The following is a 27919-nucleotide window of genomic DNA, read 5'->3' on the forward strand; positions in this document are numbered from 1 at the left end:
TTTTATGATCCGTGGTATTTTTATTGCGACTACAGTACAATATCGAGTATCAACTGATCCGTTGCTGCTAAAAGTATGTTGGTGTAGTATTGTATTATTATTAATATTTTATAAGAAGAAACAGTTTATGTTTCGTTATGTTCAACGTTAGAACTTAATCAATGGCGTCTTCTACATAATTAAGAAGCGCCAACGCCAGGGAAATATCAAGTATCTGCCGGAACAGATTCCCTTGGGCGAGATATTGATGTTTCCTATGGTGTTGCTTAATTTCTTTACGTAAGTAACACAATATTAACATTATCGAATGATAAAACGATATTGATATTATAAACAACATGTTACAAACACCTGAATATGAACATTAACGTGAACATACTCCCACAGGTCATGGTTGGAATCTCGTGTATGCCTTGTTAGTGAACCCTATATTACCTTAGGCGTACAAATGGCGTCTAGACTTTTAAGCTCGATTTCGGATGCTAAAAAGACAATTTACAGAGAAACCCCGTTATTGTGCACGTTGAAGTTAAATCAGTTAAATCATCTCCCATTACAAATCAACGAGTCCTAGGTTTATTGTTTTCCCCCTTTACCAAACTGTCGAAGTTTCAGAAGTTTCAGAAAGTGTGGTTTTCGGAGTAACCGGGTTTCACTGTATATTATGTGTGATGAACACTTCATACATTGAATTCTGCTCTATACAGGTTTCGAAGTATTCTGTGTGTTAGCAGTATTTTTTACCTACAAGAATATAATAAGTTTGTTGATGTGAACACAGCAATGTTGCTGGTTATGCACGAACAGGCGGGGCTGCCGCCGTGGTTGTTGTAGTCGGAGGGGACGTCGTGCCGTCTACTACTATCCTGTCCTCCGTTGTCGTCGTTTCCTCGGAACGCTTCGCACGTTTAAGGACTTGACTCAGGACGTCCCGACGTTTACGGTTGAGTACACAGGAGATGGCCTCATTGTTGACTTGAATACTTGTACACGAGGCATCAACAGGCGTGCAGGCGCTTCCACTGAAAGTATATTCAAAAGTCAACGCCAGAAAAAAACCAGACTCGATTATCTGCCGAAGCGGATTCCATTGACCGAAAAAGGCAGACTAGTGATTAAAATTATATGAATGGATAACTGAAAATAGTGATGACACCAGGTGTTCGCGAAAAGGGTAAACATGTCCTGCATTGCCGATGGCGTCCCAACCAAAATAAATTGCATAGAAATAGGTGTCTGTTTGTTATATTATATTACTGAACCAATAGTGAGTAAGTCGGGTTTAACGCCACACTGACCAACATTTTAAGATATCACAACATGTTATAATCAGCATACGTTAAGTCGGTGTCTTTCGTCCAAATTCAAAATGTGTTCTATAATCTGTTGTCCATATGATGGCAATAGCATGATCACCTGATGTATTCATGTATGTGGTCAGGTTGTCACTGACTATTTGCGTGGTCAGTTCGCTCATGACATGCATGGCACACTGACAGTCTGTGTGGTCAGTTAATTCATGACATGCATGGCACACTGATCATCTGTATGGTCAGTTAATTCATGACATGCATGGCACACTGATCATCTGTGTGGTCAGTTAATTCATGACATGCATGGCACACTGACTGTCTGTTTAGCCAGTCAATTCATGACACACACGCATGACACACTGACTGTCTGTGTGGTCAGTTAATTCATGACATGTAACCTTAGTGAGACTACTATACATTAACATAGACCTGCAATAGTTGTTTGGTCGTTTAATACAAGTGTGTCCTTCGAAGTTCATGTTTGACTGGTCTGTGAAGTAATGTGAAGTGATGTATGTGAAGTGATGTATGTGAAGTGATGTTCACACACACAAACCTCGTGTTCTATTCTTAATCTTACGTCAGGAATATCCAGAAAGGATAACGTTTAGTAGTTACTGAATTGAACTTTTTAATGATATAAAAGTACGTACAGGCAACATTCCAAGCTTTGGCCTATGCATTTAAAGGTGACGCTGCAGCCTGTCACCTCAGTATTGCTCGTGATTGTTTGCTGGTTCAGGGTGCAGCTTCCCCCAGTTCCTGAAAATGACAACTGAATGACCAAACCACGAAGTTGATATTGCTCAGTTTACGTTAACGCCATCCCAACCGATACATTCATTTTATATTCCCTTCTGCCTCCCTCTTCATAAACTGCAGTGCAAATATGTCAAAAGGAGAACCTGCTATTTTTACGTCCCGTCCGATTACGAATCCATTTAGACCTTCGAGGTTTCTCTGTATTGTATTTACTGAAATTATCTTGAAGCATTTTGTAACGCTGTCAAAATGTGCGTAGACTTAAGCAGTTTGAAATGTGGTTTAATATTGCTGGTGGGATTTAGTTCGTACAGTTATTTCCTTTGCTGGCGAGGACTATTATGCTCATCGATCACTTCAAAATCCCTAATAAAATGTTGAACACGTCGATACATCTATTTCTAGTTTGCAAACTAAATGTTATTGAGTTCACACAATATATCCGCACACGATGATGAACTCGAGCTTAACGTCATGAACTCAACCCGTGGGTTATTGGTATATGCGATACCAACTGGATTGAGTTTCAGATGAGGGTGTGTACTTTCGCCGAAAATTTAGCATGTTTGCTAACCTTAAATTTAGTCTTTCTATTTAATATTGTTTTGCTTGAAAGAGTTTCTTGAACTTACTTTTATGATTAGCCACGTAAACAATCAAATCATTGCAACATTTCAAGTAAGCTCTGTCATATTTAATACAGTTATAACATTTTAGAACAATTTTACTATTCCCCATAAACAATAAGCAAAATTGAATTTACTTAGTTGTAACGATGATATGCTTGTAATGGTCTTTTTGAATTTGATTTTTAACATCACTTGAACATGCCTGTAGGGTTGGTTGTAGGGTCTGGTTGTAGAGTGGGGTTGGGTTAAGGGATAATCCTCGGAAAGGCAAACTCAAAACATGGAAATTTGGCCAAGACGTTTAACTTATGTCTCAGTTATATTGATTATTTGATATCCTTCATTAATGGTCAAATAGCTAATTTCCTTCCATGATTTAACCCCCTGAACTACAAATAAAAGAGATCAGTGAACCCACCTCATCAGTTTCATAAACAAAAACTATCCACAACACTGTATGACAAGTGGGGGACTTGAACATTTCCTTCATGTTGAGTAATATTCCAGGAGCTATAGCTTTAGATGTTTACTTTTTACAACCCAGCTGTTCTGAGCATGCTTGTTCTACGAAAATTCAAAAAGCGTCCTTTTACCCTTGCCCATCAGGATCAGAGCATTCAAGACCTTGGTGTATATTTTGTTTTATTAATTTTGTTGTCCTTACATGTACATACATATGCTCTGTGTCTCATAACATCCATTCACCTGATGAAGTGGTAAGGATATACTCCGAAACGTTGTTGACATCCATAAATTCTCTTCCTTATGTTTTTCACTTCTAAATGCCATCAACGACTTTACCAATAATCCATTCCGCGTGTACTTGACAAAACACAACCAGCCAGGTTGCACATTGTAGCTTGCGGATTTCTAACTCAACCTTGTGTTGCCGTTAGTACGGCCGAGATATTGCCGGAATACGTGATTCTTAAATATCAAGATTATTGCATATGAAAATGATTTTTTTAAAAAGAAAGAAAAGTTCATCAATGTCCCACCTGATATATTTATTGCTGTTGACACGGTGCAATCCCCGCTGATCCCTGTGATAAACAGGAGGACTGTGAGCGTCACAATAACGGTTTCCATGGCGATGCTGAAAATACACAGTGAGTGAGTATGATTGTACGCTGCTTTTGGCAATATTCCAGGATTTTCACCAAGAACTGACTTCACGCATTATGACAAAAAGAGGCATAAAACCCAGATCGTCATCATGGCTTGCGTACCCTTTACCACTTGGCCAAACACACATTGTGATGGGATAAAGAGGGATGCCTTTGGGTGTGAGGTCAGCGTTGGGTGAGCGTGAGGTCAGTATGAGGCCAGTAGTAGGTCAGCGAGCGGTCGGCCTTGGGTCAATGTAGGATCAGTGTGAGGTTAGTATGGGATCAGTGTGAGGTCAGTAAGGGATCAGTGTGGGATCAATGCGGGGTTCAGAGAAGTGTTTTGGATTGCCGTAACCAGCAATTTCTTGTCTTGTGTACCCTTTACCACTAGGCCAAACACACAATGTGTTGTTTTGGGGTGTAAAGTCAGCGTTGGGTGAGCTTGAGGTGAGTGTGAGGTCAGTTTGAGATCAGTGTGGAGTCAGCGTTAAGGCAGTGTGGAAGTCAGTGTGAGGTCAGTATGAGGTCTGTGTGGGATCAGTGTGAGGTCAGTATGGGATCAGTGTGGGGTCAGCGTAGGATCAATGAGGTGGCATTGTGAGGTCAGTATGAGGTCTGTGTGGGATCAGTGTGAGGTCAGTGTGGGATCAATGAGGGGTCGGTTCAGACAAGTGTTTTTCGTTGCCCTACCCAGCAATTTCATTACTATAGTATTCATAAACACCATTCTGATATGATTACTAAATTTATTAAGAAACGGATACTTCTACTGCATTATTATCATTAATATTGTGCGACTGAGATACAATTTATTGCACCATGTTGCATTTAATCATCATGTGCCATCTGAATGAACTAGTACTGCACCTGCAATTGCCGCCTCCCAATTTTCTAGTTCTATCAATAGAGTAATTATGTGTGAGTGAGTGAGTATGGTTTTACGCCGCCGTTTTATGCCACCATCCCTTATAAAAGTACAACGTAGGGAACATTGTTTGAGGCAAAAGTAATTTTAATTGACTTTCCCTTTAATAATGCTTGAGATATTATGATTGCTGTTCTTGTTTTTAATACACATTTATGATGTGTGTGCTTCGTACTGAGTTTTAGTTCACAAACCCTTAGAATATTGAAACCAAGAACATATGTTATCGGTGAATATAACCTACAAATGTGAGTATCACAATATATTATGATATTTAATGACTAAACTATTACGGTAGTTTCACAAATGGTACACTGTGAGGGGAAAGCTTTTTACTGGATTATATGGTTAAATCAATCGTGTATTCAAACTAACACAAGTGTGCAATTTCTATGAAGACAGAACGTCTAAAGTAATTTGGGGTACTAACTCGAGGCATAATACTTGTACAGGTATCGATGTTTCCGCACAACAGGATCAATGCTACAAGTGCATATTGACATCTAGGTTTGTTGTCTAATTATTCTACACAGCGATACAGCAAGTTTCAAGTCAGAGGTTGTCGATGTACCAAGTGCACGGTGTCAATAACCAAGCGAAAGTACACACAGAGTAGAAATGGGAGATATACAGCGTATGTTTTAGAGAAAAAAATTATCCTTTCGACTGAAATAATAGGAAATATTTTCAAGTCTTTGAAAGGCATTTAGAAGTGATACACATGAGGAAAAGAATTTATAAATGACATCTTCATTATTATGAGCAACCCAACGTATGTTTTCTCCTTCATCAGGTGATGAACGTTGTGTTCCTCATAAAAAAGAAGTTGACATCCATATACAGTAAACTACGGTTATAACGAACACGCTTATAACGAACTTACGGATATAACGAACTTACTTTTTTGGTCCCGACTATTTGCTGTAGTTATGCTGTATATATGCTTATAACGAACTAAAATTAGTAGTCCCTTTGACTTCGTTATGAGTGAGTGAGTGAGTGAGTTTGATTTTGCGCCGCTTTTAGCAATATTCCAGCAATATCACGGCGGGGGACACCAGAAATGGGCTTCACACATTGTACCCGTGTCGGGAATCGAACCCGGGTTTTCGGCGTGACGAGCAAACGCTTTAACCACTAGGTTACCCGACCGCCCCACTTCGTTATGATCGTACTTTACTGTATTCTCTTTCTTCGTAAATATATCTACAGCATATTTAAACCGTCTTGCTCAATGCAATGTTAATATCTTACACTCAAATGCTTACAGCTTTTATTGAATTGATATAACCATTTTGCGTCCAGCATATATTGTTTGAGTACGTCATTACAGTCATTTGTAAGCAAAATGGTGATATCAATTCAATATATGATGTAAGCAAAATGGTGATATCAGTTCAATATATGATGTAAGCAAAATGGTGATATCAATTCAATATATGATGTAAGCAAAATGATGATATCAATTCAATATATGATGTAAGCAAAATGAGTGTGGGAAATAAACATAGTATTGGACAAGACGGTTTGAAATATGCTCAAATATTTTTCCTGTTATTTTAGTCAAAATGCTAAATGTGTTTGATCATCACTGACCAGATATTGTGGAGTTGTACACTTGTCTTTTTGACTTTCTTATCGCCAATGATGAGGGAAATAATTTCAAATGTGAACTTTGCTAGGGGATGAGATTAAATATATATAACACTATAAACGACTATCTGCAACTACTATTGTTCCATAAAAAGGTCAATTTTCGAGTTATTGTCATTATGAAACAAAGGGACATTCCGTGTCGAAATATCGGTTTGGAGTGAACGGTATGAAAAAGTAGCACATTTATTGTCGTTTGAAACGTAATTTCATCGTTTGGCATTTAATGTAATATATCCTTGCAACAAAATGAGACAAACGCTGTTCTTCAGAACTGTAACTAATAATCACTCTGATTGATGAAGACATTGGTTAAAATTGTCAACTATGTCGTTCTAGAAAGAAACCATATTTTACACTATACACTTTTTCTCCGTCTATTGAAAATAAGGTCATTTGGAAATATGTTTTTGCATGATACTGACAATTATGGTAAACCCAGTTGTGTCCTTTTCTTAGCTTATGTGATTAAACATTATCAAGACCCGGGTTCGATTCCCAACATTGAAATAGTTTGTGAAACTAAGTCATGTTGTCACTCGCATCCACCTAGTCAGATACTCACGACAGTTATATTTTTTAACAATAAAAAAGAACCTAATAATTCCTGTGTCGTTTATTTTGACTGTCTGGGTTGAGTTGCGACCTGTGTACAATTTTAGCACTGGGAATACAATTTAACACAAGTGACACAACTGATTTACGTAAATTAATTATAATACGACAGCAGAATGAGTGAACAGCAGGATGAGTGAACAGCAGAATGAGTGAACAACAGAATGAGTGAACAACAGAATGAATGAACACCAGAATGAGTGAACAGCAGAATGACTGAACAGCAGAATGAGTGAACAGCAGAATGAGTGAACAACAGAATGAGTGAACACCAGAATGAGTGAACAGCCGAATGAGTAAACAGAAAAATAAATGAACAATTGAGTTGTGTTTAATGCCGATGCCAACAGTATCTCCATAGACACGGCCCATGATGTGGAGCGAACGCATTAAGGATCATAATCTGCTGAATATAGAATTCGAATCCACGACCAGTGGATCCTGGAACGACTAAGGGACGCAACTCTGCAACATTAACATTATTACAGTTATATCGCGGCGTGTCAGCCTAATGTGGGAGGAAAGCCCGAAGTGATGCAGGTCTCAGACGTTTACCACTTCGGTGAAACCCACGAGCACGGGTATGGTGCTGACAAACTTAGAAACATAATCGGGGCGAACCGGGAATCGAACTCACAATCATAGGTTTCTGGCGTGTCCAAGAGACGCGACTCTGCATAGCGAATCGCGGCGCCTTAGACGACTGGGCCACCCGTGCCCCGCCGTCATGACGAGTTGTGATGATAATGTATTGGGAAAACACCAGTTCACACTTACCTTTACCTGTGGCTGTGATGACTGTAACGCCAGCGTGACAATGTTTAAATACTCCCGTAGGTCTACCAGCTGCTCCCATTCTAACCCACTCAGCACACGTCAACACCCACAATAATCAAGTCCCTTTGTAGTGTTCCAATATTATGATTGATGTTTGAAGAGGTTGTAGTGGCTTTGCTTATTGAGATTTACCTATACAGCATCAGTTCTAATGTTTGCTTTGAACACAATACAGGTATTTGCCAGAACATAAAAGCTATAGGTTAGGTCTGCATTTGTGACTTTGAACTGCCTGAAGGAGATGTTGAGTTACAGATATATTGCTGAATCTTAATACATTTCCCCAGTTCCATATACATTGATCTCGGAAATAGGTAAGGCAACACGTCTACATGTCACCACGTGGTCGATACGCAATTAGGACCTCGTCAATATTTTTCAATGGTGTAGGCAACAGAAAAAAATGTTGTTCAATATCCTGACTGTTGGCAATGGAGGCTTGCCATTGGTAGGCGAGTAGAAATCTATGGACTATATCCTGGGGATATAATGGCTAACGGTTGGAGGGTTGTGAAACCATCCATAGTGCAAACAATGCAGGCAGAACAATATGCATCTCTAACCACAAACCAGCACAGGCAATGCAACACACTCTTACTACAACAAACCACTCCTAGAGTTTCGATTATGTGAACAACTGAATTTCCTTTAAGTTTTTTTCCCATGTAAATAAATTAATTATCTGATGCTGATGAATCCTCTTTTCTCACATGGTATACAACTTTACCCTGACTTAGTCCAAATGTATCTCCTATTCTTATAGGATACCCATCTCTGACACTGTATATGATTTACAGAGACGTATTAAAACACCCGAAGAGTTTTGTATTATCATTTAACTGTATTGCGACTTCTAAAAATGGGGTCTTTAATATCTAAATACGAAAAGTTGTATTTCAGAGGTTCGAAAATTGGAAATGTTCAATGTTACAAATATCTCTTTTCGAAGACATTGACACGGTCGAATCATATTGTAAATGCTTTAATTCAAGACAGAAAAGTAGTCTGTTGTAGTTTTGAGTCAATGTATGCAACAAAACCTATGCAATTACATATTGTAACGGTAGTCAGTCAGATATGGTAATAAGATATTTTAATAGCGCTTTATTGTTTCTTCTCATTAGTGGTGAGTATTGTATTGCTCCCTTGGGGTATGGAGCGAGTACCATGCTTTCCGGTGAGATAGGCCTTTGTTTATCCGCATTCCGTCAAGATGTTTTACGGATTTCAGGGAATTGGACAACTGTGAGTTCTCTATATTAGAAATTCTGTAAAATAAACATCATGAATACTCAGTTTCTCCGTTCAGAGTTTTCGAAAACATTATACATATGCTTTTTACAACTTTGATGTAAAAGTCAGCCAAATTCTCCTCTGAAGTTTGAGGTGTTGATATGCATAATACCATGGACAATGTCCATGTTTCTGCGTACAAATGCTTGTCACGCCTCAGATTTATAACTGCCTTCTATTTATACACACAAACGTGTTTTAGTGTATTGGTGAGGTATTTTACGAAAATAGATCTGTGTAAAAGTGTTATAATGTGACGTTCCATGCAGCAGAAAATGGTAACACTAATTGGGCTTCAAAAATATTCTCTTTTCGGTTGTATTTCCCATCTATGGGAGCAACGCTGTGTACCTCTCTGGGGCGGTCGGGTGGTTAAAGCGTTCACTCGTCACTCCGAAAACCCGGGTTCGATTCCCGACATGGGTACAATGTGTGAAGCCATTTTGTGGTGTCCCTCGCCGTGATATTGCTGGAATATTGCTGTAATATTGCTGAAAGCGGCGTAACACCATACTCACTCACTCACTTCAACCTTTCGTCTCAGAATTTGTATTTACCCTTTATAAACTGCTCGGCATTGTACCTTAGAATTATAACTGTTTCAAAATGTAATGTAGCTCTGGTTTGTTTCAGATGGGGTTCACACCAGTTAAAAAAGAAACAAGAACATATATTTGACCAAAAATAAAGCTGCGATAGTGTGAATTATGTAACTGTAACACGGTTAAAGATGAGTTTCACATTGTTTTGAAACTGCCTATAACGTCATTAGGACAACATATATTTGTCAAAGATGTTATTTTAACCCATCTCGTAAATGTAATGATCTGACGTCTTTCTTTGAGCTGTATACAATTACAGTAAATTACGGTTATAACGAACTGAGAGGGACCACTAGTTTTAGTTCGTTATAACCGTAGTTCGTTATATGCATATACACAGCATATATACAGCTAATGGCCGGGAGTAAAAATAACTTCGTTATATCCGTCAGTTCGTTATAAGCATGTTCGTTATGAACGTAGTTTACTGTAGTAATCTTGCAATGTACGTATATCTTGTCATTATGATATATATATAACTATTTTGCTAAATCCTCACATAGTCATGTACTGTCTTATAAAAGTTATCTCGAATACAGAAGGAAAAAAGACGACCAATCTACCTGCATGTGCTACTCAAACTACAAACTAGCACAATGCAACACACCACAACTAAAATCAAACCATCCCTGGAGGACAAAGATATCTCCACTAACTTCTAAACTAAAATCAATACATGCGAACTTCTAATCATTGTCTGAAACTAATGCTGGAGGCAGAATGATATTTCTCCTCACTTAAGTTATTAACTTAAACAACATATGTGATCTTTTTCTCCTTCTTCTTCTTCTTCTTCTTCTTCTTCTGATGATGATGATGATGATGATGATGATGAATTCCATCTGTTATTCAAACTATTCCCAAAGGCAGAATAATCTCTCTGATAAATTAAATATTCATTAACGTGAAATAATTATGGTATTCTTCTAGATCTCAAACTACCAATAAAGATCGCGTGGTATCTATAATAAACTTATAAGTACTGATATCAAAATGTATGATATTTTTCAAAGTATTGCCAACGCCAGAATGATCTATCTAGTATATTAACATAGTAGTCTATTTTTCTCTGATTGGAATTGAACACAGTCATCATCCAACCAAGGAGGTTGTAATCCTCTAGTTTGCTTAGATGCTGTATCAAAAGCTCCTCCATTTAGGGCACTGTGAATAATAATTTCAGATCGTTTGTCAACGGCTTAGTTGGTGTTTTCATCTAATGTCACTGAGAATTGTTCATACATAATCTGACTTGTAGTATTTCGAGGACATTGTAAATATGACCCAAAGTAGACATATAGAATATATCTAGGAACAATCTCCACTATACCATCTGTGGTTTCTGGTGATTCCATTACTTGATTGTATATTACATGTTTTGTTGTAAACTAGACGGGCATATGATCTGAATCTGTACGCTGGATAACTGACATATCAATGACGTTTGGGAAAAGATCACTGGAAACTATGAAATAATCTACAGTACTGCATCCTGTATGTGACACAAAAGTGACGTTACTCGGGATATCCAATTGGGCTCTGTCATTTACAATATGTCTGCCGATAAATTTTCACAAGTCCAGTTAAGCTCCTCCATGGTGATTTGTTTAGTAGTGACGAACACTTCTTGTAACTCAAAAAATATCTCCAGCATAATGTGGATCATTTTGGTAAATACTTCACATCATCATCAAGGATAAAATCTCGGTCACACCAAGATCACCACATAAGATGAAAACGTCTTGTGGTATGACGCGGTCGGGGATCAAACCGGTCTCCGGGCGGACGCTCTACCACGAAGACACTACGCCACGGAGGCGGTCTTCCGCCGAAACAGACTCCATCTGGCTCAAAGGGCAAAACAGCAGTGAAAATCAAATCAATGGACCACTCAATATCAGTGATGACACCGTGTGTTCGAAAAAGAAGTAGAAGCAGAATATATTTGTTATCAGATGAGTGGTATCTTTGTAGTTCTCGCTCATTGAATGTGGCTGGCTTGTACTTGTGTTTACAGAGTTACCATTTCCCGGTGATGTGATACCACAACCCTACCCGACCGCCCCCAAACAAAAAAAGGTTATTACGTCATATGTGCCTAATTCCGAGGACACAGACTGCCTCTTCAAAGTATAAACAAACATCTGCCATATTTTATCGTATTCCTCGTCATCGAAATCCATTGTCTGATTGATTTTGGATAATTTAGATAGTTAGTATGATACGGAAACAGTTGGCGAAGTTTTTCAATATTAAAACCTTCGCCTCTGACGCCATGCCCTGCGGGCGTGTAACAGAAGCCTTATGTCGGTCACAGTGACTGCGTATGCTTCGGTGCATGTTAAATACGTGAGACTGGAACGGGTGGAATATTGCTCGATTTAAAGGGAAGGCTGACCCCTGGGAAGTTGAACTTCACTCATGTCATATGTGGACACTTGTTAGTAGGGTGTAGGGTGAAGGCTGAGGGTGGGGAGGTTGACTTGTGGTGTGGTGTGGACGCGCAGTGTTGAACTGGGCGGAGAGGTTCAGTGTGGGTCGATGTGGGGAAGTTTGGATTATATTGTGGTACTGGGGTGGGGAAGAGGTGGATACGTTCAGTGTGGGGTGGGGTGAAGTGTTCCGTGCAGGGTGGAATGGAGAGGTTCAGCGCGGAGTTGGGGTGGAGAGGTTCAGTGTTGGGTGGGGTGAATAGGTTCAGTGCGGGTTGTGTGGAGTGGTTCAGTGCGGGGTTGTGTGGAGTGGTTCAGTGTTTAGTGGAGTGCAGTGGTTCAGTGTGGGGTTTGGTGGAGAGTGTGGGGTTGGGGTAGAGAGGTTTAGTGTGGGGTGGGTGGAGAGGTTCAGTGTTGGGTGGTGGAGAGGTTCAGTGTTTAGTGGGGTGCAGAGGTTCGGTGTAGGGTTAGGGTAGAGAGGTTTAGTGTGGGGTTGGTGGAGAGGTTCAGTGTTGGGTGGTGGAGAGGTTCAGTGTTTAGTGGGGTGCAGAGGTTCGGTGTAGGGTTGGGGGAGAGAGGTTCAGTGTGGGATGGGTGGAGAGGTTCAATGGGGGGTTGGGTGCAGAGGTTCAGTGTGAAGTGTGGTTGAGAGGTTCAGTTAAGGGTGGAGTAGCTCTGTCCGTCATTGATTGTGGATATTCAGTTTGGGGTGGGTGGGAAGTTTACTGTGGAGTTGGTTCAGAGGCCCAGTGTATGATGAGGTGATGAGGTTCAGTGTGGGTCTGGGGTGAGAAACCCCAGTGTAGGGTAGTGTGGATATTGTGTTAGGTAAATATTTAAGGATACACATTGTAATCAAACTTGTGTATGGTCTGGTTCGTACACATGCTTTGTGATAAATAAATGACGATAGCATATATTCATTATGTTTATAACATTTCTCAGTTGCGGTGACTCTAACTCTACATGCATAACTGGTCATTTCATAGACAATAGAATCTTATTCTTCACTGCCCGCACTGAGGAGAACGAGGCCAAGTAGTTGCCATAGTATGTAAATATTTTACGAACGCTTCCCTCGCAGTTGTTGGAACTTCTGCAATGAACTTCGACCGCCAAAATGAAACTATACATGCTATCAACACTGACTGGACATGATATGCTTCGTCCAGTTGTCAGCAAGCTTTTTGTAACAAACATAAGAAGTTGAAACCTAACATTTAATACAATACCCAGCCATACTCAATATAATTTACCCACCCTAATGTTCAGTTCAGAAAAAATGTGTGGATTCTGTCTTATGCACAACATTGAACCCTGGGCCTATATCGGGGAAATCCGGTATTATGTGTTCAAAATATAAATCTTTCATTCATGAACTGTTAAAAGTAAAGACAGAAATAGAAATTAATTCATGTTTGTTTTGTTAATTTTCAGCGTTTTAAAGTTTTCTTCACTAATCATGAAAATAACTAATTAACACAGTTATTACCACCTGTTATTTAAAAAGATAGGAGGCAAAAAAGAGTCAAAACACCAAAATACTATAACTATACGTAAATAAACAAAAGGACATAACAAACGTCACCTCGTTTATTTTCAAAGCCACAAAATAACATTTATTTTTTAACGGTGATTGGTGTATTTTAAAACACTGTAATTTGCATGTTTGCATAAACACTGACAGATCCAGGGGAAGAAATTCATTTAATCATTCATTTTTTTTTCGAAGAAGGTTAACTGTCCAATATTCGATCGCCAATAAAAATGAGCCGCCACTTTCAAAATGTTAGAATAAGCAACTATCCAGTCAATATCGGGTGTGTCCTCACCCAGCTTCGATGCAGACTCTGACACGGCGCCGAGCAGAGAAAGTCAGTCGTCTAATAGCGTGCACAGGGATCAAACGCCATTCTGCCTGCAATGCCTGTGCTAACGCCACTCTTGTCTTTGGACGTGGCTGACGCTGCCTAATCTGTCGTCCCAGCTGGTCCCACATATGTTCTATTGGAGACATGTCAGAAGATCCTGTCGGCCAAGGAAGAAAATCCGCGTTGCTGGCGTTGAAAAATGCTCTGGTAATGCGGGCTGTATGAGGCATGGTGTAATCTTGCTGGAAACATGTTTGAGGGTGACGTTGAAGAAATGGCAGTAGAACTGGTGCTAGTGTGTGTATGTATGTGTTAGTGTGTATGTGTGTCAGTGTGTATATGTGTTAGTGTTAGTGTGTGTTAGTGTTTATGTTTGTTAGTGTGTTTTAGTGTGTATGTGTGTTAATTTGGTATTATGTGTGTTAGTGTGTATGTGTGTTAGTTAGGTGTTAGAGTATGTTAGTGTGCATGTGATTGTGTGTGTTGGTGTGTGTGTTAGTGTTAGTGTGTATGTGCGTTAGTGTATATATGTGTTAGTGCTTATGTGCCTTAGTGTGTATGAGTGTTAGTGTGGTGTTATTGTGTGTTAGTGTGTATGTGTGTTAGTGTATGTTAGTGTGTGTGTTGGTGTGTGTGTTTGTTAGTGTATGTGTGTTGGTGCGTGTGTGATTGTGTGTGTTGGTGTGTGTGTGTTAGTGTGTATATGTGTTAGTGTTTATGTGCGTTAGTGTGTTTTGATGTGTATGAGTGTTAGTGTGGTGTCATTGTGTGTTAGTGTGTATGTGTGTTAGTATATGTTAGTGTGTGTTAGTGTATGTTAGTGTGTGTGTGTTGGTGTGTGTGTGATTGTGTGTGTGTGTGTTGGTGTGTGTGTTTGTTAGTGTATGTTAGTGTGTGTGTGTGTGTGTGTGTGTGTGTGATTGTGTGTGTTGGTGTGTGTGTTAGTGTGTGTGTGTGTGTGTGTGTTGGTGTTAATGTTAGTGTTAGTGTGTTTTAGTGTGTTTGTGCGTTAGTGTGTATATGTGTTAGTGCTTATGTGCCTTAGTGTGTATGAGTGTTAGTGTGGTGTTATTGTGTGTTATTGTGTATGTGTGTTAGTGTATGTTAGTGTGTGTGTTGGTGCGAGTGTTTGTTAGTGAATGTGTGTTGGTGTGTGTGTGATTGTGTGTTGATGTGTGTGTGTTAGTGTGTATATGTGTTAGTGTTTATGTGCGTTAGTGTGTTTTGGTGTGTATGAGTTTTAGTGTGGTGTTATTGTGTTTTAGTATGTATGTGTGTTAGTATATGTTAGTGTGTGTGTGTTGGTGTTTGTGTTAGTGTATGTTAGTGTGTGTTGGTGTGTGTGTTGGTGAATGTGTGTTAGTGTATGTAAGTGTGTGTGTGATTGTGTGTGTTGGTGTGTGTGTTAGTGTGTGTGATTGTGTGTGTGTGTGTGATTGTGTGTGTGTTAGTGTGTGTGTGATTGTGTGTGTGTGTTGGTGTGTTGGTGTGTATGAGTGTTAGTGTGTGTGATTGTGTGTGTGTGGTTGTGTGTGTGTGTGTGTGTCTGTGTGTGTGTGTGTGTGTGTGTGTGTCGGAGTGTGTAAGCTTGTGCTGCTCCACCAATGGCACCCGCCACAAACATAACCCACCCATTCCCAACTATTCTGAAACCGCCATGTCGTATTAAACTGATGTTCTCTCGCTGGCCACTGGACCCACTGGTGGTCATTTTAATAACTATTGACTGAACAACTGAACGTCCTTTGATCTCAAACACGTCAACAATAACATGTATGTGCTATATCGATATACAGCAGAATCGACTATCAGTGGTATTTTATTGCTATATTGTCGGTTAAAATGCAGAATAAAATACATCAAAGAATAAAATCGATTCGGCAAATACAGTACATTATATTAATAGGGACAAAATTAGAGGTTGTGAAACTAAGTGCAATTTCGTATGTTCGAGTGTATAATGTTTAAAGGGTGTGTAAAGTTATCATTGGACCAAAACACCGTAAGAGATGTTTAAAGGTATCATTGGACCAAAACAGCGTAAAATGTGTGTAAAGTTATCATTGGACCAAAACAGCGTAAGAGGTGTTTAAAGTTATCATTGGACCAAAACAGCGTAAAATGTGTGTAAAGTTATCATTGGGACAAAACAGCGTAAGAGGTGTTTAAAGTTGTTATTGGACCAAACAGCGTAAAACTTATGTAAAATTATCATTTGGCCAAAACAGCGTAAAATGTGTGTAAAGTTATCATTGGGCCAAAACAGCGTAAGAGGTGTTTAAAGTTGTTATTGGACCAAAACAGCGTAAAACTTATGTAAAGTTATCATTGGACCAAAACAGCGTAAAATGTGTGTGAAGTTATCATTGGACCAAAACAGCGTAAAACGTGTGTAAAGTTATCATTGGACCAAAACAGCGTAAAACGTGTGTAAAGTTATCATTGGACCAATAAAGCTAATTCAAATTATACTAATTTTAAGATTACACAGTTTATCTTAAAAACAGAAAGTGTAATAACAGCTAATTACAAAAAGAAAAAAAATAGTGTCAATTATGTTACATGTACTTTGATTCCATGTGACAGCAATATTTGTATGTAGGTAAAACATGATAATCGTTTACGTAAAGGATAATGAATCCTAGACCCTCAGTACCGAAATCATGATTGAAATCCTCTGACCAAAACAAGTCTCCTGTGTTATGGACCCGTGAAGATTCCGTTTGAGAATTGGTCTTCAGCATGCTGGTCGTAAGAGATGACTAACGGGATTGGGCGATCGATTTGGTTGAAGCATATCATCGTATTCCATTTGCGTAGATCGATGCTCATGATGTCAGTCATTAGATTTTCAGGTCCAGACTGGATTATTTACAGACCAGTGAAATCTGTTAGACTGATTATTCTCTGGCTTTGACGTCTTATATCGAGGGTCACAAGGAAACATACCAATGCTTGTTAAATGCAAATCATTCGCGAAACAAATTTTGGTTGGTAGTCGTGTTAACTACGTGTATTTAGGTTGAAAATGATTTACTGTTGTATTACCTTAACACTTCCAATTGTATAAATGTTTCAGTATGAAAAAGCGTGATGACCCGCGTATCCTGTACAGATCGGTCTAGGTGAAGTCCAGCCGATCCTTGGTTCTGAAGCTGATGCCCCGGACGAGAGACACGCCCTTGTGCTGACGCTGTTACGTAAATTTTGGTATAAATAAAATCTGAGTATTTTTCCAATACAATCTTGGAATATTCTTCAACACGGTGTGGGTGGTGGTTCGTGGTGTGGAGGGATGGGCAGGGATGGGCAGGGATGGCGCAGCCGCACAGTGGCTTACGGCGTGGCTGTGTAGAGTTACACCCCTTTTAATGTATCAAAATGCGCTCATCGTGCGACTGATCCATGGTGTGACAAAATGTCGAAGAAATAAATAAACTGAGATATTTTTTATATCACTCACGCAGAATATATACGTGTCTTACACCGCAACATTTCTGTGGATTTGTTTGGCCCTTAGTTGATAGTATGCTGGTGGTTGGGAAATCAAGTGCGAGAATCCTGCTGATCCTTGGAATGTAACAATCATATATGCATACCGCAGGTGTGATATAAACATATCCAGCCTGCGTCGCTCATGATATCCCCCCGACCGACTCCGTGGTCTAGTGGATAGAAAATCTGGTTCGATTCCCAACTGCGTCATATCTAAAGACGTTAAAAGAGCGGGGTGGTACTCGTAATTTAGGGTATAAAACAAGGACTCGTCTGAGTTAGGTATACATGTTAAACAGCGGCATGTGATCTGAGTGGGCACCCCCCCCTCACACACACACACCCACCCCCACCCCCACACCCCCCCCACACACACGCATTGTCAACCAGGAATGCTCCTCTAACATATCTGCTTTCAACACCATGTTGGTGAAAAACATACCTTATCCACCTTCAATAATTTTCTTTATTACTCAGAAAATACCTACTTCTGGATACAATATATATTTAGATTGTGAAACAGTGACAGTGTTACTAGAGACTCCATACCTGATAACATGTATCAGGGGGTAGTTTTACGATAAACCGCTGAGACGACCTCTTAAACACTTAAGCGAAGAATACGTTAAGAACCGCATATGCTCAAACTATAGAAATTGAAATAAGTAATCTGAATTAGGGCCCTGCCTCAATGCTTCATACATCAAATATTAAAACGGAACATTAAGTATCCGATGTGCTTTCGACACTGGGAGGCGTCATCTGGTAATCCAGGGTATGTACGTAATAATAGGTCAGACACTATTTAGGATTGTCGTTTCTTGTGTATTTCCTACAGGGTATGAATAGGATTTCCCTCGGCAATGAAGAGTAACACTGTGTAATGCAGTGTCGAGTGTGTTGTTCCAGGTTGTCAAACTAATGCACAGCCAGGCGTTCCATCGAGGTTCAGTTGGATTATCTCACAGTCTCCATCCACAATGGTACATTTGCGTTCTCTGGAACAGAAGGCAATATTAACACGGCTGCCAAAATTTAATGGCAACGAAAATCCAAACGTTCAGATATTTCTGAGTAACTGAACTCTTAGACCACAATCTTCATGTGACATGCTCTCCGTGGTCTAGTAGTAGAGCGTCCGCCCGGAGAGACCAAAAGACGTTAAAAGATGGTACTTGTTGTTACCCTGTCTGTCGCTCGGCATTAAGGGGCTAAAACAAGGACTGGTCGGCTCGGAGTCAGTATACTGTGTCTGAGTGGGGTATTCATATTACACTGTGGCATGGTATCTCAGTGGCTTAGCACTATAAATCGGCATCAGTCCGGACTAGTACAAGCAGCCACACACACGTGCATGCACGTCGCCATATAAGTGCAATAATCTTGGACGCGACGTTAAACCCAATTTCACCTCACCTAACCTCATTTGACATGTACGAAAATATGATACGTTCGAAGGCATTGACGATACACTAAGCTGATAAACCTCGGTATAAAAATAGTTCGGGATAAACAACTTTCGAGATAATCAGAGTAGATCCAACCGTGTGTATAAAGACCATCGACATAGGTAGCCAAACGCGTTTTTTTTATTTTTGCAATATTCCAGCAATATCACAGCGGTCTGTAAGTAGACAACGTCCAGGTACGATGACACATACTAAACCTCTCTGAGCATGACCACCCGATGACCACCAAATATAGGTCGCCTGTTAGTATACAAGCAATATAGTCTTTGGAACTGGAAATCTAACCACGGGGCCAACACGTGGGAACTACAGTTGATGGTACTTGTACAACTGACATACATTTTCGACGCTCGTCAGTGTCAGAGACGCTAAATTTAGTATGAAACATATTTTCTGTGTTATGATAACCAAACGACGATCAAGCCCGAAAAAAATATGTATAACTGTAAAATACATCAGAATATACATTTAAACGTTTTATCCCCAGAAGCAAAGCAACCGAGCTTGTCAAAATGTTAATACTTTTATTGAACTCCCTAACGAGTTTATGACAACACGCTTTTGTCCCGTGCCATCTTGAACATATTCTACCAAGTGCTGGTTTATATATACACATGACTTGATAATAAAACCATGTCAGTCCGTCTTGCACTAGTATGGAGGTTTATAGGACACATGACTCGTTGGTACATACACCAGGACTTAATAATAAAACCATGGTAGTCCCTCTTGAACTCCGGGGATGGTTTATAAATACTGAGTACTTACTTGCAACATTGTAGTCCATTCTTGCCACAGCCGCACACGACGCCGCAGCTGGTAGTCACGGAGGACCTGTTAGTAATGGTCTGGACGTCCAGTTTACAGTTGCTTGTGTCACTGTCTGCAAAAATTGACAACATCGTCATTCTAACATTCTGTATGCCATACAGGTGCACATTGAAAATAGTCACATCAACTGGATAATCATTGAAATGGTTTCATAAACTACACTGACGAACAAAATAAACTGAAGCAAATTATATATCAGGCTTGACCAAGAAGAAGTTATTCCAAATGTAGCGTTTGTAGGCATGAAATATAAAATACATAAAATACGCAGGGGTAATCCCTAGTTATAATGACAGCGAAAATACACTAGCTTCGAGAGCAACAAAACAAGGGCATATGATGTCAAATTTTAAAAGATTCATTCTGCACGCTTCTACAGAGCGTTAAAAGCGCTACGCAAAGTGAAGCATAGTTCATCAAACGTCAACGGATCACAGAAGTCTGTGCATGTTCTAGTTATGTCAATATGTCAAGCACGGCAGTCGTAAAGCTGAGTACATTGTACCATCACTGACCTAAATGACTGTACAACATATTCTGACCATTGAACAAAGAAGCCTACGGATGACAGACATTTCTTTCTGAAGAGCTTGGTGTCATTGCTGCATATTCTGTAGCTCTGATTGAGGTTGACGTAAATATCTGTCTAGATCATCCGACAGATGCTCAATTTGGATGGGTTCCGATGACCTTTTCGGCCAAGGAGTACATTTATGGTTTCAGCTCTTTGGAAATCAGAACAGACTCTGTGGGGACGAGCATTGTTGAAAAATGGCGTCAGGTGCTTTCAGAGTAATGTCTCAGCATGGAAATGTACGCTTGTTAAGTTGCCCTGGATACGAATAAGAGCGCTATGCCTATAAGAGAGAGGGCTCCCCACACCATGACATGTCCACCCCCACATGCATCGCGATATACTTGTAAGCAACATTTGCACAATTGTATATACAGTAAACTACGGTAATAACGAACACGCTTATAACGAACTGACGGATATAACGAACTTACTTTTATGGTCCCGACTACTTGCTGTAGTTATGCTGTATATGTGCTTATAACGAACTACGGTTATAACGAACTAAAAGTAGTAGTCCCTTTGAGGTCTTTATAACCGTAGTTAACTGTAGCTCATTCGGATGCGCTTATCTCCCCTGGTGGTGATGCGAGTTCTCCATCTTGGACGATCTCACGTGGTGCCAGGTTGCCAATATCGTACCCAAAGTTTCGAAATTGTGCTCTGGACAACTTTGAAATGCCTTAATACTGATGCTGGTATTCATACTAAATCTACCAATAGCTCTATGTCTCGCATGATATTGAGTCTTGGCATGAAGATGCAGAGTTTCCAAATTCTCTGCGTGAAGAGAATGATCTAAAAAATGACAAGTATCATTAACAAGTCCAAGAATTGCCGTTACATGTTTAATTGAGTGAATCATTCAAAGTATAAATGGTTGCGATTGAAGTCACTCAGCATGTATGGATTTGATATGACCACAGTCAATATCGCGATTGTCCCTAATTGCTATAACGTCCTCGTTCGAGCTGAAATGGGTTCTGGCTAGAGCGTTATTCATGTTAGGGAAAAGATAGAAGTCACACGGAGTCAGATCAGAAGAATAAGATGGGTGCTGAAGGTGTTGACAGTCACACGCGTGAACTGTACTCATGTCAGGGAGTGATTTGTGCGCTCGCACAATGTCCTGATGGAAGAGCACCGCTTCTCAGCTTTCCGGGTCTCTTACTCTTAACTGCATCCCGTAGTTGCCTCAAAAGTGCAGGACGATATGCTCCGTATATTGTGTGGCAATCTGGAAGATAGGCAACTATGATGACAAATCGGCATGGAGCTCATGATCATTTCAGCTGATTGGGAAGTCTTTACCTTATTTGGTGGTAATGATGTTATGCTTCTGTTGTTTTGATTGTTGGTTGAACTCAGGCTGGATGTAGTAAACCTAGGTTTCATCCATAATCACAAATCGTTGCAAGAACGTTTCTGGATCATCTTCAAACAGAGCTAGATTTTTACGAGACATGGTGTGCCTGGTGCTGTTTTTATCAGATGACAGAAGCTTTGGAACCCAACAAGCTGATACTTCTTAATTGCCAAAGTTTCTGTGATAATGGAATGTACTCTCTCCTAGGAAATGCTTTTTGAACTAGCAATATGACGCTCAGTCAATCGACGGTGGATCACCATAGTGGATTATCTGAATCATTACTGGGGTTGCTGACGTCACAGGCCCTTCAGGACGAGGTCGTCGTCAAGGATCTTCCTGACACCCTTGAACTCTGCTGCCTCCGTTTAGGAATGGGCATTCGTCACTAGTGTTGTTCTGATGTCTTCATGGATGGCTTTTGGTGTAAAGCCGTTTTTGGAAAATACTTGCACGTTCTTCCGGTTTGTCCATTTTCCAAAGGCCACAGAGCTCTGCTTATAGTACTGACGTTTAACAGCAAACGATTTGCTCAAGTGACTCAAGTTTCTGTGTATATACCATCAATAAAGGTCCACAATGAACGGTTTCACTATTACGTTATTCCTTCTATTCGATGTTAAGAACTTAACAATCAACCCTAGTGTAAATATCATGGTTACATGTTAATTAGCCATTGAAATGAAATGTTCCATCAGACAAACATTGTCATAACACGGTCGCTATGACATAATTATGAACGTAAATAAACACATAGACATCTTAATCCACGTCTCGAAAGTTTGTATTCTCTTTCTAAGAAAGACTTCAAAGACCGTCATACGACCCTTGCTTAAACGCCTCAGCAAAACCTTTAAAATGCATATAGCAGACATTTTGGGGGACATTTCCAAATTTCAGTGCTCAAACTGAAGTCTGATGCAACTCCCTATTTTGACTTGACTTGTACCTTTATGTTTTTTTCAGGTGAACAACTGACTTGCATTTGCATGTGTTTGTGATGGGTGCCACCTGTGAAGCAGGGTGCGTTCATTTTTTTCTCGATCTGATTGGTGTCATCATTATTTCACAGTGATTCATAAACATGTGCTTGTGATATAGTCGGAATTGTACAATGGACGCTGCTTTTAGAAGATATTTCTTATGGTTATGGAATTGAATATGTTTTCCTGTCCGAGGTTTCTCTCCGTGGTGTCATAAACATTAACAATAATCCAGCCCATTGTCTCACCTGGAGGATAGATGTCTATGGCTGTTGTCACTGGGCAGTCAGCGTTGATCCCTGTCATAAACAGGAACACTGAGAGCGTCACAATAATGGTTCTCATGGTGATGCTGAAATTACCAAAGGTATATGATTAGGATTCCTGATGTGATTCGTACAAGTCGTACAGTATAATAAATACACATTTTGTGACACGTGTTACCTCAGACATCAGACACTGCGCAAGTACCTACCTAAGACAATGTTTCCGTAGCAAATGTAAATTTGGCTATATACGACATTTATACTGCCAAATATTGCCTGATCGTATGAGGGGTGTGTCTACTTGGTACAATAGCAACTAACTGCGGGACTGTTGTGTGATTTATGCGTGCGCCACCTGCCACCAGGGGGTCAATGCATGGTCTGCACGCTACAGGTGTCGCACGTGCTGTCTCAATAGTGTCAGCCAGCTGAGGAAGATTTGTTCACAGTCAACACAATGTAAATGTAGATGGAGTTATTCACAGAGTGGATATTTTCTAATTAAACCTACTTAATACAACAACGCGCGTATCTTCATGGATGCCAAACGTACGTGTTCATGATTGCATTCATGCATTCATTCACTGGGTGGTAACAATTGCATATCTCTCTTTCTCTTCTTATGTTCTTACTGTTCGTTTGTTTGTTTTTGTTTTTGTTTTATTTTTGGGGGGAGGGGTACAGGTCAATATTCACCTTTAATAGGCCAATGAAGGCCCATTGTCAATTATTTAAATATGAAATACGCATACAGAAAAAAAACATCCTGAATTTTGGAATCTTTGACTGATTCCTTTATATAGCTAGATTTTTGAGTACGGTTGACTGAGGTCAGGAGCATACTGAACAAAATTAAATTTAAATTAATACAAAATCATTTAAATTGAGTATTGAATACATATATCCATCATAAAAGACCACACTGTTCCAATTGAATGGTTCTGTTTCTGAAACCTTTAGAACCCGTTAAAACTAGGGACAACTTTCAAGGATTGAGTTGAAGCATGAGAGCGGCTAGCTTCACAAGATTGTTGTGGGTGATACAATCGTTCTCGTGGTGTTACCTTTGGCTATATAAATGTTACTTTACAAGGCAAACTATGCGTAGTCCGCTGAAATTTACCTTGCCATGAAAAGTTTCAGGGTGCTATTCTTCAAAGCGATGTTAGCTCTATTGTGAATCTCCCATATCTTAACATAGAGAGCGCTAAGGCTGTTTTACAATTTTAAATTAAAAACATCATTACACTATGTTCTGTAGAGTTGGATTAATTCTTTCTTTCAATCCCATCTCAATGCCGTATGTCTTCATGTGGCACCAAATAATACAATACGTAATGCGAAACATTTTGATGACTGATCCTGAATTCAGATCTAACTTTACAGGTGAAACATACAGCACAAAAGCTATAGAAGGCCTATCATGTCAAACTAAAAACGTCACATATGACATTGAATGTTCCCTTTGTGGACTGTTTTATGTTGGAGAGACACAACACAAATCATTGACACGACTCAGCCAGCATAGATGTGGCATCAGTAAGAACTGTTCCAGTTGTGTCTTCCATTTCAGTTCTGAAAATCACTCCATCCTTTGCATGAAAGTCGAATATTAGAGAAAATACAACATCTATCAAATAGCCTTAAATGCAGTCGACCATATCTCATGTCCAGATGAACTCGTTGGAATCGACTGTTGTATACAATAATTCCATATAGGTGAATTGACAAAATAAAAGACGTTGGCAGTCTTTTTAACAAACGAACTACCAACGTCAATGTATTGATGCTGTTTTCGGCATCCCAAAGACATTCACGCAGAAAGGACGAAAGACAATGATACCATTCATTTGGACGATTTGTTGCCTGTCCTTCAGGAACCATTGGAACTGCACAAACTAAGAACAAAACTATACTGTGTCATTGAAAGAACTCAACGATTTCAGCAACTTTTGCTATTGGGTTGGTCTACAAACAGTAAGAGCCTACAGTAGCGACTAGAGTACAGTTCTTGACATTGCTTTAAGACGTTTTGCAAAAACCAGAAACAGCCTCTACTAAATCACACAAATACCACATGTTCTTGAATTTGGAATTTGGAAAGAAGGGAATTGATGCCTTAAGCAACACTATCGGGAAAAATCAGTTTCCCAAAATGTCTCCCACAATATTTCAAATTAGGAACCACCAACAATTTAATTTTCCTCTTCGAACACCATCTCATCCAGGTTGATTATGGGAACGTGTTGCAGAACGTTGACTTGGTACCTCATGATTAAACATTTCACTACTTGTGGCTGTCAAGACTCATCATACTGCTACCAATTCGTAGGTCATATAATCAAAGGTGACTTCTCAATTCTTGACAAAAACAACCTTCGTCAGTTTTTTAAATAGGGACCAAAATATCACGAGCCGCCTCCTACCAATTGGGATCACAACTTTATAATCATTATGGATGCTGACAAAGCCATGGGCCAAATGAAAACAATCAAATAGCCAATTGCCTTACCCACATGAACTAGAGTGAGTGAGTGAGTGAGTGAGTATGGTTTTACGCCGTGTTTAGCAATATTTCAGCAATATCAAGGCGTTTGACACCAAAAATGGGCTTCACACATTGTACCCATGTCGTGAATCGAACCCCATCTTCGGCGTGACGAGCGAACGCTTTAACCACTAGGCTACCCGACCACCCCTGATGGTCAAGAAAATCCACATACGTGAAATTCTCATTTTACTCAAAGAATGTGATTGGATTATACCGATTATCCAGCCATCATTGTCAAATTGACAGAATATCCTGCCATAATTCTTTGTGCATCATTTGTATGTTTTATGTGTGTAAACTTAAAAGCTTCTGTTTGTATGCAAATGAGCTGTTGTGAAGGAGCCGCAGGGGCGTCGTGATCACCGGGCAGCCAATGGTACTACCTACTTGGAGTGAGTGAGTGAGTTAGGTTTTAACGCCGCTTTTAACATTATTCCAGTTATATCACGGCGTGTCAGCTTAATGTGGGAGGAAAGCCCAAAGTGATGCAGGTCTCAGACGTTTACCACTTCGGTGAAACCCACGAGCACGGGTATGATGCTGACAAACTTAGAAACAATATCGGGGGCGAATCGGGATTCGAAACCACAATCATAGGTTTCTGGCGTGCCCAAGGGACGCAACTCTGCACAGCGAATCGCGGCGCCTTAGACGACTGGGCCACCCGTGCCCCCCAACATACTTGGAGATAATAGTCGGCTCCTTTGATCTCACGATGGTACCTCCATGGTAGAATGAGTGTTATTGTTAAATCTATGATACACTGGAATTGCATGGCTGTGTTAATGGTATGGCCGAATATGCACACCTCCGGGGTCCTCGCGTGCGAACACCTCTCACAATACATGCACTTGTAGCAGTTATTGACTTTCTCTTTCATTGGAGTCAAGTGTACATATTGTATCGACTAATACTTTGTCAGATCATTCACACATGCAGTCGTCCGTCAATCATCATTGTTATGCACCGTGCAACTGTTCTCCAATATATACATGCTACAGCGTAAGAGGTGACTAACGGGATCGGGTGGGCAGGCTCACTGACTTGGTTGATGCATGTCCTCGTTTCCTAATTGTGTGGATCGATGCTCATGATGTCAATCACAGGATTGTCTGGGCCAAACTCGATTATTTGCTGGAATATTGCTGAGTGCTGCATAAAACAACGATTCATGGTATTTTCTATACCAGTCAAAATACACGTGCTTCAGCATACACGTTTCTCAATTTGTGCTACATCACACTCGCTACACAATACATGTGCTACACCAAGCACTTGCTACAAAATACAAGTGTTACATTAAGCAAAAGCATGAACGACTGCAAACACATATGAATGTCAAATAGGGAACACACACAACCCCCCCCCCCCCCCCCCACACACACACATATATAACGGTATATACACACAAACACACATATATACGGTATAACTGTACTCTTGTAAATCACATGCGTGAAACCGATTGAGTATACAGCTCGTCTTTGGACTTTTGTTTTTTATCTATCTATCTATCTATCTATCTATCTATCTATCTTCTATCAGACATTCCGATCCACGTACTTATAGGAACAGATCAGCAAGGATCTTTTACTTATAGGAACAGATCAGCAAGGATCTTCTAACAAATGTTCCTGAATCTCATTCCGATCCACGTACTTATAGGAACAGATCAGCAAGGATCTTCTAACAAATGTTCCTGAATCTCATTCCGATCCACGTACTTATAGGAACAGATCAGCAAGGATCTTCTAACAAATGTTCCTGAATCTCATTCCGATCCACGTACTTATAGGAACAGATCAGCAAGGATCTTCTAACAAATGTTCCTGAATCTTTGAAAATAGTGATGTAACTATATCTAGGGTCACCCCGTTGACGACAAATGTCCCTTGGATGAAGTAATAACGTTTTTGCTGCAGTGTATTGAGGATAAAGGTGTTTATTTAAAAAAATATAATTGACAAATATTTCGACGAGACTGAAAAATTGCAAAATTTCAAGCAAATTCTTTCAGGTTTTGAGAATCCACATGGTCACTAACGATTTGAATAAAAATAAAAATAAAAATAAAAATTGTCACCAAACGGTCACCATTGCAGCATGCCATAAGTAAAAACGATATTTCACAACTAGTGAACATGAGCGCATTTACATTTGCTTTACACTGCAGATCAAACACAAACTAAGGTGGGAAATGACTATATCTGTAATATGTGTATTGTAGTGTTATAGTCCACAGCACTTACTTACCCAAGTCTGCTACACTGGTGTTCTCGGGACAATGCGTGTCCTCATAAAGCGATCGAAACTTAAATACACGACTTTTGATACCAGCTGTTC

General features: G+C 39.8%; 1 protein-coding gene across 1 annotated transcript; it reads right to left on the reverse strand.

Annotated features, from left to right (window-relative positions):
• Nucleotides 1–27919, reverse strand: LOC139459822 (uncharacterized). Its single transcript, XM_071241518.1, has 6 exons — nt 27830–27919; nt 23008–23111; nt 19774–19888; nt 3703–3800; nt 1967–2075; nt 1–1022 (listed from the first exon to the last, which is right to left on the reverse strand). The coding sequence occupies exons 2-6, from the start codon at nt 23102–23104 to the stop codon at nt 794–796; spliced, it is 648 nt and encodes a 215-aa protein (XP_071097619.1). The 5' UTR covers nt 23105–23111; nt 27830–27919; the 3' UTR covers nt 1–793.

Source organism: Haliotis cracherodii, unplaced genomic scaffold, assembly GCF_022045235.1.
Source record: "Haliotis cracherodii isolate W230 unplaced genomic scaffold, xgHalCrac1.p SCAF_13, whole genome shotgun sequence".
In the NCBI taxonomy this organism is placed as follows: Eukaryota; Metazoa; Mollusca; class Gastropoda; order Lepetellida; family Haliotidae; genus Haliotis; species Haliotis cracherodii.